This window comes from Pristiophorus japonicus, chromosome 11 (assembly GCF_044704955.1).
Source record: "Pristiophorus japonicus isolate sPriJap1 chromosome 11, sPriJap1.hap1, whole genome shotgun sequence".
Taxonomy (NCBI): domain Eukaryota; kingdom Metazoa; phylum Chordata; class Chondrichthyes; family Pristiophoridae; genus Pristiophorus; species Pristiophorus japonicus.
In genome coordinates this window covers 34,110,334-34,123,199 of record NC_091987.1, presented here as the reverse complement: position 1 = coordinate 34,123,199, position 12,866 = coordinate 34,110,334, and the positions used below count along the sequence as shown (strand labels likewise).

The window sequence follows — 12,866 nt, the reverse complement described above, 5'->3', positions numbered from 1 at the left end:
TTGTCGCTAGGCCAACCTGACAGGAAGAAGAGCTGGGGCCATAATGGCAAGTGGAATTTTGTTTTGACTTTCCTGTAGGCCAGGAAAAGCATAAGTGCTCCTTTGGGCACCTTAAGGAAACTGAATGTATTTGCTTCATGGGTTCTTTGCTTAAGAATCCATAGCAACACACTGCGATTAAGAACTAGTTAATTTATTAACAAAGGTTTAACAATCACACTACACATTCCCAGTTCATCCACTAGGCTCACAACTGCATACCTCATTGTGGATGACCTAGACCCAACTGACTTGGGTTTTATTGAGTCTTGTGAACATTATGGGGCCGAAATTTCCACTTTCTTTAAGGCCTCTTACCATGCTGCGGAGTGTAATTGCCACCGGTTTTTCGTGTAATGGCTGCCATTTTTTAAATTCCACTCCTGTGGTATCCCGGTGGTGACCCGCTCCCCTTCCCCACCGCTCCGCTGTTGCTGATCCATCCTAACTGCGTCATAAGAGCATGCACCACCGATGTTCCCCCCCCCCCCCGATGGTGAAATTCTGCCGAAAAATCTTATTGCTGCTGTGCGGTACCAAAAACTGCTTCTTTCTGCCGGTGCAGTGAGGTTGTAGTCCTTGCAAAATGGCGGTGCGGCTCCCATTAAAGGGGAGGACCTGCCACCATGTTTTTTTTTTGTCGGCCGACTGCCATGTCGGGCCAACAATTATGCCCCCGGGTCAGCCGGGCCACCAACAATCAGCCTGGCACCCACTCATGGGTGCCAGGCTGTTGGCCCGGTCAAAACCCTCTCTGGTGGCCCAATGGACTGAACTTAATCGCGCAGGTTCCCCCCTTTAAGTGAAGAGGAGAGCCATGGTGATGTGGTGTCGTAATGACATCATCAGTGCTACGCTGATGACTTACAGCGGCGGCCACTCTGCCCACCCCTCTAGTGTGCTTACCGCCGCACTTCCGCCCGCTTTATGATGGATTTTCAGTCCGCCGAAAAAAAGTCAAAGAGCGGAATTTCGCTCAAGAGGCCATCGCATTCACTGCGCCAGTAAAAACACGAGGAACAGGGTAGGTGCGCCCCGTTTCAGCGGTGGGCAATTTCAGCCACTATGTGACTTGCTAAGCCATTCACAATGCAACAGCTCTACAACTCTTTTGGGGGGGGGGGGGGAACAAAATAAACATTACATCAAATGCCCCCCCGATCTGGGGGACACTCCAGGCACTTTTAACTGCCCTCTTTTTTTATATTTTTTGTTTTGTGTTTTTTTTGTGATTTTTTTTGGGGGGCATTAAAATTATATATTTTACAAGTGCCCCCTATAAAAGGGGAGGGGGGCACTAAAAACACGGCAATTAAAACAAATTAAACTTTAAAACATGTAAAATCAAATTAAAATTTGGTTGCCGGGGGTGATAATGCACTCCGGCGCCCACCTATCGCGGAAGGCCGCGAGCGTACCGGTGGACCCTGGGGCACCCTGGCCTGGATGTAAGCACGGAAGAGAGGCAGGCAGTCAGGCTGAACGACCCCTCGACCGCCCGCTGCTTGGACCGGCTGATGGCACCCTTGGCCGTGCCCAGGAGCAGTCCTACAAGGAGGCCCTCGGACCTACCCGCTCCCCTCCGCACAGGGTGCCCAAAGATCAGGAGTGTGGGACTGAAGTTCAGCCAGAAATTGAGAGCAGCCCCTTTAAATAATGGAACAGGGGCTGCAACCTCGTGCATTCAATAAAAACATGGAACACGGACTCCTCCAGACCCCAGAAATTGCAGGCGGCCTGGGACCCCGTGAATCGGCTTAAGAATTTGTTGCACGGGACTGCTCCATGCACCACCCTGCAACAGCTCTACAACTCTTTTGGGGGGGGAACAAAATAAACATTAGATCAAGTGCCCCCCCGATCTGAGGAACACTCCAGACACTTTTAATTGCCCTCTTTTTTCATTTTTTTTGTTGGTTTTTTTTGTGTTTTTTTGTGTTTTTTTAAAATTTTTTTGGGGGGCATTAAAATTATATATTTTACAAGTGTCCCCTATAAAAGGGTAGGGGGACACTAAAGCAACAGCTCTACAAACCTGTGAGCATACTCACAGGTACATACATTACGGAAACCTAGGGCCTCCCCTGCTCCAGGCTTCTCTCCCCATTCCCTGACTGCGAGGCCCTCCAACGATTTATATGAGTTCCTAGGAGGCCCTAGGTTTCCTTAAGGTGCCCAAAGGATTACTTCTACTTTTCCTGGCCCACAGGAAAGTAAAAACAAAATTACACTTGAGTTGGAGGCAGGATTAGGTTGGGAATCCCATCTTTAACACTTTAACTGCCCCCATGGTCCAAACCCACCTATTTTGGGTGGAAAAATTCCAGTCAAAGGGTGAGAATTTCCTTGCTTATTGGGTTTCCACCACACAGCAAAGTTATGGCGATGGACCAGGAGCAGCTTCAAGGAAATTCCCGGCCATAATCTACTTATGGGAGATTCATGTAACACAGAACTGCCAAAAATCTAAAATCCATAAGTATAATTGCCTTCAATTAGTAAAGCAACTACATATTAATATGAAAATATATTCACTTACCTTAAGAAGGTGAGAAGCGTTGAATATTGCCAGTGCAGCTGTAATATACGTTCCACAGGGTCACTGGGCAATGACTGCTTTGTAGTAAGGCCTGGCAACTGCTGGCCACTCAGATGGTACAGCATATCATAAATTGTCTCTGTGTCTTTGCAAACCTGCTTTGTGCTGCATTTAGAAGAAATGTTAGTTTTAGATGCATAGTCACTCTGGAGTTTACTGACTTCATTGTTACTACAAGTTTCCTATTTTAATCTATAGTTTTAAACTTACAACACTTTAAATGGGCTAGAAATTCACCTCCTTTGTGCCTCCCGTTAGCGCCTCCAGGAAGTGATACCGGGACATTACCAGCTTTCCGATTGGGTGCGGCGAGAGTACCCACGCCTGCGAACTTCCCGTTGAGGATTGGACAGCGATAACCTTCGGGCCACAATCTCCTGCGCCCGGAGATCTTGGCATCTTCGCGCTGCTTATTGTCCTAGACCCGAACTTTGGTTCCGCCCCGTGCAGCATCACCGGGCGACAACACCGACAGGAGCTGTTGTTAGGGTGGCCAGGCACTTGGGGGGCGCAGTTTAAAGGGGATGTTGGCGTGGAAAAAAAGATTTTGCCAATGCATAATGGCTATTTTTGAGAATTTCCTTTAGCCGCGATTGATCAGCCCTCATTCTGCTAGAGTGCTTGGGGCAGATCGGGCTGAATTGCAACTGCTGTCGGTGATGAAGTACCTCATTCCAAGGCAGAGCTTGCAGCAATAGCCCTTCCCTTTAAGGGAAGGAAGGAGCCTCCGTTCCCGGTAGCGTTGCACTCGAGATTGTGCTGTGCTGCACCTCAACCACCCCTCTTGCCGGCTTTAGCGCTCCAAGAGAAGTGGTAGCACTTGATTTAGTGCTCTACCTCCTTCCTGGAGCGCTAAACCGGAAGTTCGCAACGGAGTCACTCGCTTGGCCCCCAGCGGTACTTTTGCTCCACGCAATTGCTCCCCCTTTATATTGTCCGAGCAGATCTCCCATGATGTTGCTTATCCTAAATCAGAGGATATGCTATCTTTGTAACAATTAGAGCATTATACCATAAAATAAAGAATGTATTATTATACATAAATATTAGAAAAAGGGTTTATTTTCCTATAATTCATTTTTGGTCTACATTTCTCTATCTTTGTCTTCCATTATTTTTATCTTTCTGTTTCTTTCTCTCAGTGCCTCTCACACACTTTTGTTGCCATCTTTATCTCTGGGTTTGTCTCCAACTCCTTCTCATTTTCTTCCCTTTTGTATAAGTCTCTCCTTATCTCTGTTCCTTCTATTCTGTATGCATCTGACAAAATTTCACTCTGCATATCTCTAAATTGCATGGTACACTTTTACTGAAGGTGAAAGCAGCAGTCGAGGATCAACAAACTGAGGCCGAGCTGTCCACATGGAGGTGTTCCTCTGCTGTGAAGGGCGTTCCAGTGAGGTCAGCAGCCGTGATTGCAGAGGATAGCCCTGTTCTGCTAAGAGCCATCCATTTAATGTCTCTTATTCAAATAAGGTGTCAGCCATTGCTCAATGGTAGCATTCTCAACTCTGAGCCAGTTGGTTGCAGGTCCCACTCCAGAGACTTGAGCATATAATCTAGGCTGACACTTGGTGCAGTACTGAGGCAGTCAGTGGTGAGGAAACTTTTAGAGACAATAATCTCAGACAAAATTAATTGGCACTTGGAAAAACACAAGTTAATAAATAACAGTCAGCATGGATTTGTTAAAGGCAAATGATGTTTGACAAACTTGATTGAGTTCTTTGATGAAGTAAGGGAGAGGGTTAATGAGGGTAGTGCAGTTGATGTTGTGTTTATGGACTTGCAAAAGGCATTTGATAAAGTACCACATAATAGACTTCTTAGCAAAATTGAAGTCTATGCGATTAAAGGAATAGTGGCAGCGCAGGTACAATATTAACTAAAGGACAGAAAGCAGAGTGTAGTGGTGAACAATCGCTTTTTATGATTGGAGGGAACTATACATTGGTGTCCCTCAGGATTTGGCAATAAGACCACTGCTCTTTTGATATATATTAATGACCTGGACTTGGGTATAAAGAGCATAATTTCAAAGTTTGCAGATGACATGAAACTTGGAAATGAAGTACACAGTGAAAGAACAAACTAAACACTAATATGACTACATGGTTGAATAAAGCCACAAGGGAACAATTGAGGTTAAGAAAAGATGGATACATAAATAGCAGAGGAGTGCATGATAAGGGAGGATACAAAAAGATTAGGAGGTAAGTCAAAAAAACAATTAGGAAGGCAAAGAGGAACTATGAAATTAGTTATGAACTCTAAAATTAATCAAGGAACATAAAACAAAATAGTAAAATATTTTACAGGCAGGTTGGGATGGGAATAGGGCCATTAAGGGATAGACAGATAATATCACAAGTAACGATATAGAGATGGCAGAAGTATTAAATAATTATTTTGCTTCAGTATTTACCAGGGAGATAGAACAGGTGGACATGACAATGGATGAGGAGATTAGTAATGAGATGTGCATTTAAAATAAAAAGTGGGGATATTTTAAATAAACTAAGCAACCTCAAAGAGGATAAAACCCCTGGTCGAGATGGATTGCATTCACACATTTTAAAAGAATCTAGGGAAGAGATAGCAGAGGCATTACTACACATATTTAATAATTCATTAGAAAAAGGTGTGGTGCCAGGGGACTAGCGGAAAGCTAACGTAATGCCTATATTTAAGAATGGGGATAGAACATGGCCAGGGAATTATAGACCAGTCAGCTTAACATCAGTGGTAGGAAAAATAATGGAATCCCTACTAAAGTGAAAATAGAAGAACATCTAGAAACCAAAAATATCATAACGAATAGTCAGTATGGATTTTAAAGGGGAAAGTCTTGCTTGACCAAACTCATTGAATTTTTTGAAGAGGTAACTGAGAGAGCAGACAATGGTAATGCAGTAAATATAATTTATCTAGATTTTCAAAAGGTCTTTGATAAGGTGCTCCATAGTAGACTGATGAACAAGGTCAGAGAATGTAGAGTTAGGGGACAAGTAGCAAAATTGATAGCTAGCTGGCTTCAAGGCAGAAAGCAGAGAGTAGGGGTAAAAAGTAGCTATTCACAGTGACAGAAGGTGGGTAGTGGTGTTCCACAAGGATCTGTGCTGGGACCACTGTTCACAATTTATATTAATGATTTAGATTTTGGAATCAAAAACACAATTTCTAAATTTGCAGATGACACCAAATTGGGGGAATAGTCAATACTGAGGAGGACTGCAACAAATTACAGGAAGATATTAATAAATTTGCTGAATGGGTATATAATTGGAAAATAAAGTTCAACACAGATAAATGTGAGGTATTACATTTTGGTAGGAAGAATAGGGAGGTCACTTATTGCTTGGAGAGTGTGAGTCTGGGTGGGGTAGAGCAACAAAGGGATCTCAGAGTACAAATACACAAATTACTAAAAGTTGCAACACGGGTTAGCAAGCTCATAAAAAAGCAAACCAAGCACTAGGGTTTATTTCTAGAGGTACAGAATTGAAAAGAAGGGAAGTTATGCTAAACCTGTATCACCTCTGAGTCTGAAGATTGTGGGTTCAAACTCATAATTTAGGCTGACATCTCAGTGCAGTCATCATCATAGGCAGTCCCTCGAAGTGAGGATGACTTGCTTCCACGCCTAAAAAGGGATGAGTTCACAGGTGTTTCAATGAAGGACCTAATATTCCAGGTCCCGAACTATATCCTGAAGGATAGAACATGCCTGTGCGTGGATTTTTTTAATGTGTGGTGGCCGTTGCACACCAGCCACCACACAGGCTTGACAGAACTAGGTGTTGGTCCAGTGCAAGGATTAACCAAGACGACTGGAGACCTGCTCTGCTGCACGGACCTAGTGCACGCATGTATCACAGTGTGGGCTGGCCCGTGATACCCCTGGGCCCCTGGCCCCAAACTCACGCTTCTCCTGGGCCACTGAGGCACTATCTGACTTGCTGTTTTTTGGATGAGATGTTAAATAATGGTCTTGTCTTCCCACTCATCTGGATGTCAAACATCCCATGGCACTATTCGAGGAAGAGTAGGGTGTTGTCCTAACCAACATTTAGCCCTCAATCAATGCCACCAAAGACAGATTATCTGGTCATTTACTTCACTGCTGTTTGTGGAACTGAGCTTTATGCATATCGGCTGTAACAGTGAATGCAGCTCAAATTCTTCATTGGCTGTGAAATGCTTTGGGACATCCTGAGATTATGAAATGTGATTTATAAATACAAGTTTTTTCTTTTTTCTTTCTTACTCAAAGTTTAAACAAATATATCCAAATATTAACGAAACTGTTGAAAAATGGTACTCATAATTCTTTATAATGATTTGATTTTTATCATTTGCTGTACTTACCTTCTCAATGACTCTGGGATAGAAATAGGATGCATTCCATTAGACCAACCAAAGAGGCTGAACCAGGTCTGTACTGCAGTTATAACCTTTTCACAGAAAGTTTCTTCGGTAAGGCACTCAGTAGAAAACAACAGTTCTCCCAAATTGTTCTTTCTGTCTAAAACATCAGATTCATCCTCTGTATTCTTCTTTTCTACTTTGGAATCTCCGCTTTCACAAGTAGCTGCAGTAAAGATATATATTTAAAGTACCCCCCAAAAAATTACTCCACACATAAACAATAAAGAAAAATACAATTTAAAAAAATAGAAATAGGTAAGTATTGCAAACACTGCTTGTGAATTAATGTGTAATAACTATGAAATACTAAAATTATATCCAGTGTCACCCAGTACAGGTGTAGCGTCCCAAATCTGGAACCTCGGGATTGAGGCTGTTCCGGATTTTGCGTTTTGCCGGATTTTGGAACGTCTTTCTGACGTCACGAATCTGGAAACATTCGAGCCCAGATTCGGCTATTTCCGGATTTCAGAATGTCAGAAAGCGGGGGGGGGGGGGGGGGGGGCGAGGGGAGTGCTCGTCGATGAGCTGCTCGAGTGTTCAGGCGGGGCCTCGCCGCCGTGGAGTTGTTCGCGGGGCCTCACCGCCGTGGAGTTATTCGCGCAGGCAGCGCCAAAGAGGAGATGTTCGCGCGGGTCCCGCTGCTGAGGACCTGATTGGGCGGGGCCTGCCGCCATGGAGGAGTTCCGAGGTCAGTGGGGTCGGGTAGCCGAGGTAAAGGGGAGGGAGGGGGGCCGGGGCGAGTTCAGACCGGGGCCAGGTTAGGCTGGGGCCAGGTCGGGCCGCGTGAAGTTGGGGCGGGCGATGTCGTGCCGAAGTCGGGGCGGGCGATGTCGTGGCGAAGTCGGGGCGGGCGAAGTCGTGCCGAAGTCGGGGCGGGCGATGTCGTGGCGAAGTAGGGGCGGGCGAAGTCGTGGCGAAGTCGGGGCGGGCGATGTCGTGCCGAAGTCGGGGCGGGCGAAGTCGTGCCGAAGTCGGGGCGGGCGATGTCGTGGTGAAGTCGGGGCGGGCGAAGTCGTGCCGAAGTCGGGGCGGGCGAAGTCGTGCCGAAGTCGGGGCGGGCGAAGTCGTGGTGAAGTCGGGGCGGGCGAAGTCGTGCCGAAGTCGGGGCGGGCGAAGTCGTGCCGAAGTCGGGGCGGGCGATGTCGTGGTGAAGTCAGGGCGGGCGAAGTCGTGGTGAAGTTGGGGCGGGCGAAGTCGTGCCGAAGTCGGGGCGGGCGAAGTCGTGGCGAAGTCGGGACGGGCGATGTCGTGGCGAAGTCGGGGCGGGCGAAGTCGTGCCGAAGTCGGGGCGGGCGAAGTCGTGGCGAAGTCAGGGCGGGCGAAGTCGTGGTGAAGTTGGGGCGGGCGAAGTCGTGGCGAAGTCGGGGCGGGCGAAGTCGTGCCGAAGTCGGGGCGGGCGAAGTCGTGCCGAAGTCGGGGCGGGCGAAGTCGTGCCGAAGTCGGGGCGGGCGATGTCGTGGCGAAGTCGGGGCGGGCGATGTCGTGGCGAAGTCGGGGCGGGCGAAGTCGTGCCGAAGTCGGGGCGGGCGATGTCGTGGCGAAGTCGGGACGGGCGAAGTCGTGGTGAAGTCGGGGCGGGCGATGTCGTGGCGAAGTCGGGGCGGGCGATGTCGTGCCGAAGTTGGGGCGGGCGATGTCGTGCCGAAGTTGGGGCGGGCGAAGTCGTGCCGAAGTTGGGCGGGCGAAGTCGTGCCGAAGTTGGGCGGGCGAAGTCGTGCCGAAGTCGGGCGGGCGAAGTCGTGCCGAAGTCGGGGCGGGCAAAGTCGTGCCGAAGTTGGGCGGGCGAAGTCGTGCCGAAGTTGGGCGGGCGAAGTCGTGCCGAAGTCGGGGCGGGTAAAGTCGTGCCGAAGTCGGGGCGGGCGATGTCGTGCCGAAGTCGGGGCGGGCGATGTCGTGGCGAAGTCGGGGCGGGCGAAGTCGTGCCGAAGTCGGGGCGGGCAAAGTCGTGCCGAAGTTGGGGCGGGCGAAGTCGTGGTGAAGTCGGGGCGGGCGATGTCGTGCCGAAGTCGAGGCGGGCGATGTCGTGGCGAAGTTGGGGCGGGCGAAGTCGTGCCGAAGTTGGGCGGGCGAAGTCGTGCCGAAGTTGGGCGGGCGAAGTCGTGCCGAAGTTGGGCGGGCGAAGTCGTGCCGAAGTTGGGCGGGCGAAGTCGTGCCGAAGTCGGGCGGGCGAAGTCGTGCCGAAGTCGGGGCGGGCAAAGTCGTGCCGAAGTTGGGCGGGCGAAGTCGTGCCGAAGTTGGGCGGGCGAAGTCGTGCCGAAGTCGGGGCGGGTAAAGTCGTGCCGAAGTCGGGGCGGGCGATGTCGTGCCGAAGTCGGGGCGGGCGATGTCGTGGCGAAGTCGGGGCGGGCGAAGTCGTGCCGAAGTCGGGGCGGGCAAAGTCGTGCCGAAGTTGGGGCGGGCGAAGTCGTGGTGAAGTCGGGGCGGGCGAAGTCGTGGCGAAGTTGGGGCGGGCGATGTCGTGCCGAAGTTGGGGCGGGCGAAGTCGTGCCGAAGTCGAGGCGGGCGATGTCGTGGCGAAGTCGGGGCGGGCGATGTCGTGCCGAAGTCGGGGCGGGCGATGTCGTGCCGAAGTCGGGGCGGGCGATGTCGTGCCGAAGTTGGGGCGGGCGAAGTCGTGGCGAAGTCGGGGCGGGCGATGTCGTGCCGAAGTTGGGGCGGGCGAAGTCGTGGCGAAGTTGGGGCGGGCGAAGTCGGGGCGGGCGAAGTCGTGGCGAAGTCGGGGCGGGCGAAGTCGTGCCGAAGTTGGGGCGGGCGAAGTCGTGGCGAAGTCGGGGCGGGCGATGTCGTGCCGAAGTTGGGGCGGGCGAAGTCGTGCCGAAGTCGAGGCGGGCGATGTCGTGGCGAAGTCGGGGCGGGCGATGTCGTGCCGAAGTCGGGCGGGCGAAGTCGTGCCGAAGTCGGGGCGGGCGAAGTCGTGGCGAAGTCGGGGCGGGCGAAGTCGTGCCGAAGTCGGGGCGGGCAAAGTCGGTTCGCCGAGGCGGGGGGAGTCCGGATATCAGAACATTTTCCAGTTTCCGGACGACCCTACCACGGATCGGCCCGGTGTCCGGATTCCGGAACATTCTGAATTCCGGAACTCCGGATTTTGGAGGTCAAACCTGTACAATGTTTTCAGAAGCCAAAGAAAAATAGTGTGGTATTGAGCTGCAAGTTGTATACAGAAGCACCAATGCCAAGCACCACCAAGAACTAAAAATGGTAATTAGCATAAACTGGAAAATTGATATCAATAAAAAGAAAAGCCAATATTTTGCTGTGAAAATAATGGTGAGGTTAACTGTGCTCATCATTATTTATATGCAAATCTTACAGCAATGAGTGCACATACACAATTAAAAACAAAAATCCGGAAGTTGCCGTCCGAGATGCGCGCTCCTCCATAAACTGCGCAAAATAAACATCTCGCCATCTGACTCACCATTTAAGTATATTGAACAGCATAAAGTTCCTGTACTAATGTCATAGATATGGACTAAACTTACCACAAAAAAGTTAAGTAAAGTAATTCCATAAATACCCTTTTAATAGTGTGGTAAGTCTTAATTACTGCCAAACAACCTCTCTGGCAATGAAAACTAACTTTAACAAGTGTGGAGTCTAATTCCTTCAGATTTTAATTATTGTTGGGAGTGTTAAAAAAAAAACGTAAATACATTTTTGGTTTAAATTTTTCTCTGTCTCTTTTAACTCTCTCCTAATCCATTCATTTCCCCCTCTCTATTTTGCTTTCTCTACCTCATTTGACCTGGTGTTGTACAAGATGGCCGCCGGGGTGACAGTTCCCCAGGGAGCTCCCCTGCCAAAACATCTTTACTCTCGTCATCTCCCGCCATCCGACAACTTTTCACCCTCAACCTCCCCCCTCCCACTGTCGAAACTTCCCCTCGTCCTAATAGACCCTAATAGGGGTTCCATTTTCTTACTACTTCACTTTAAACCCTAATCCTACAAATCCCACAAATTCGGGCCTACCTCAGGCACAAACCTCCCCTCCCCTCCAAACATCCACGCCTCTCACTAGCGACGACGACCGTAATACCAGCGACCGAACCTCCTGCAACGGCGACCTGGACCTGGACCTCTCTCTTCCTGGTCCTCAGACCCTATAATCCACAAATTCGAGCCTACCTCATGCGCGAATCTTCCTCCTAAGCCCCACACCACTCCTCGACGACGACGACGACGACCGGACTACCAACAATGACGACCGAGCCTCCTACTACAGCAGCGAACTGGACCTGGACTTCCTCCCTCATTCAGCGACCTTCTCTGGCGATCTGCTCCTTCGATGTCGACTCAGCTGCCCCACCCGATCCTCGGCGACGTCCTGTGAGCCAGGTGAGCCTCCAACGGTGACCGGAGCTCCTCTACCGACGATCGGGCCCTCCCCCTCCCCCTCCAGTGGCGTCCAGCCCTCCTCTATCGACGAGGACTGGGCCTCTCCTCTCCAGCGACAACGACTGGCCTCTCCTTCTCCCTCAATGACGGATGGACCTCTCCTTGCCCACCAATGACCTGGCCTCTTCTCCCCCAGCACGTGCTGAGTACCATGGCTGTGACCACCCTGACCTCCCATACTGAACTCCAGGGGACCGCTGACCCCCTCAATGCCTGCCCCAAACCACCTACCATCAACTGTGCTACCCAGCGCCGAACTTGCAGCCAATATCTCGCCGTAAGCAACTAAGCTCATATAGCAGTTCCTGGTCTCCAGTCAGCTTGGACCCCCTTGCCACTGAACCAAGACCTTGCTCAGCTAAGCCCATGTGGTGATTGGTGTGCAATGATCACCCCATGTTAAAAGAACTCACGCACAGGCATCTTCCACTCGGTTAATATGAAGTTCGGGGCCTGGAACATCAGGACCCTAATGGACAGCTCCAATAGCAACAGGCCAGAGCGCCGCACTGCCATAGTTGCCCGGGAGCTTAGACTCTTTGACATCGACATCGCTGCCCTAAGCGAGACCCGGCTGGCAAGGAAAGGCCAGCTTAAAGAACATGGTGATATACCTTTTTCTGGAAAGGAAAACCAAAGGAAGAATGCCGCCTTCATGGAGTCGGCTTCGTCGTCAAAAATGAACTGGTCAGCCACCTCAAAGACATCCCCTGCGGGATTAATGAACGCCTGATGACCCTTCGCCTTACCCTATCCCGGAACCAATGCGCCACAGTCATCAGTGCATATGCCCCAACACTCAATACAATGGACGAGGCTAAAGAGGGATTCTATTCCAACCTTGAGACATCCCTGTCCTGCGTCCCCAAGGACGACAAATTGATCCTCCTAGGAGACTTTAATGCTAGGGTCGGCAAAGACACAGCCCACTGGGGAGGCGTAATTGGCAGAGAGGGGGTAGGAAAATCCAACTCCAGCGGTACCCTACTCCTGACAAATCATCTAGAACACAAACTCCTCATCACCAACACCTTGTTCTGCCAGAGGGACAAATACAAGACATTGTGGTAACACCCTCGCTCCAAACACAGGCACCTACTGGACTATGTCATCGTCCGAGCCAAGGATTGCAAGGATGTACGCATCACCCGTGCCATGACGGGAGCTGATGACTGCTGGACGGACTATAGCCTAATCCGATCATTCATCAATATTAACGTAGCCCCAAAGCAGAGGAGACAGCAGAAGCAGTGCTGCAAAAAAATTAATGCCGGGGCACTTAAAGACCTAGCTAAGAGAGCCCTATACAGTCAGCGCCTCACAGTCAATCTGGCGTGCCTTGATGACCCTGAGATGCTCAATGCCCACAGCACTTGGTCTGCCCTCCAGGCCTCCATAA

At 50.1% G+C, this 12,866-nt stretch overlaps 1 protein-coding gene across 5 annotated transcripts in view; it reads right to left on the bottom strand.

The window, feature by feature from the left end:
- The window catches only part of LOC139276009 (cilia- and flagella-associated protein 47-like), a 1,107,008-nt gene that overhangs the window by 685,376 nt on the left and 408,766 nt on the right, over positions 1-12,866 (bottom strand). For all 5 annotated transcript variants that reach the window (XM_070893331.1, XM_070893333.1, XM_070893335.1 and 2 more), the window contains 2 exons: positions 7,007-7,229; positions 2,579-2,743 (listed from right to left, as the gene is read on the bottom strand). In XM_070893331.1, coding sequence (XP_070749432.1) covers positions 2,579-2,743; positions 7,007-7,229 — 388 coding nt within the window. The remainder of the gene's footprint in view (positions 1-2,578; positions 2,744-7,006; positions 7,230-12,866) is intronic.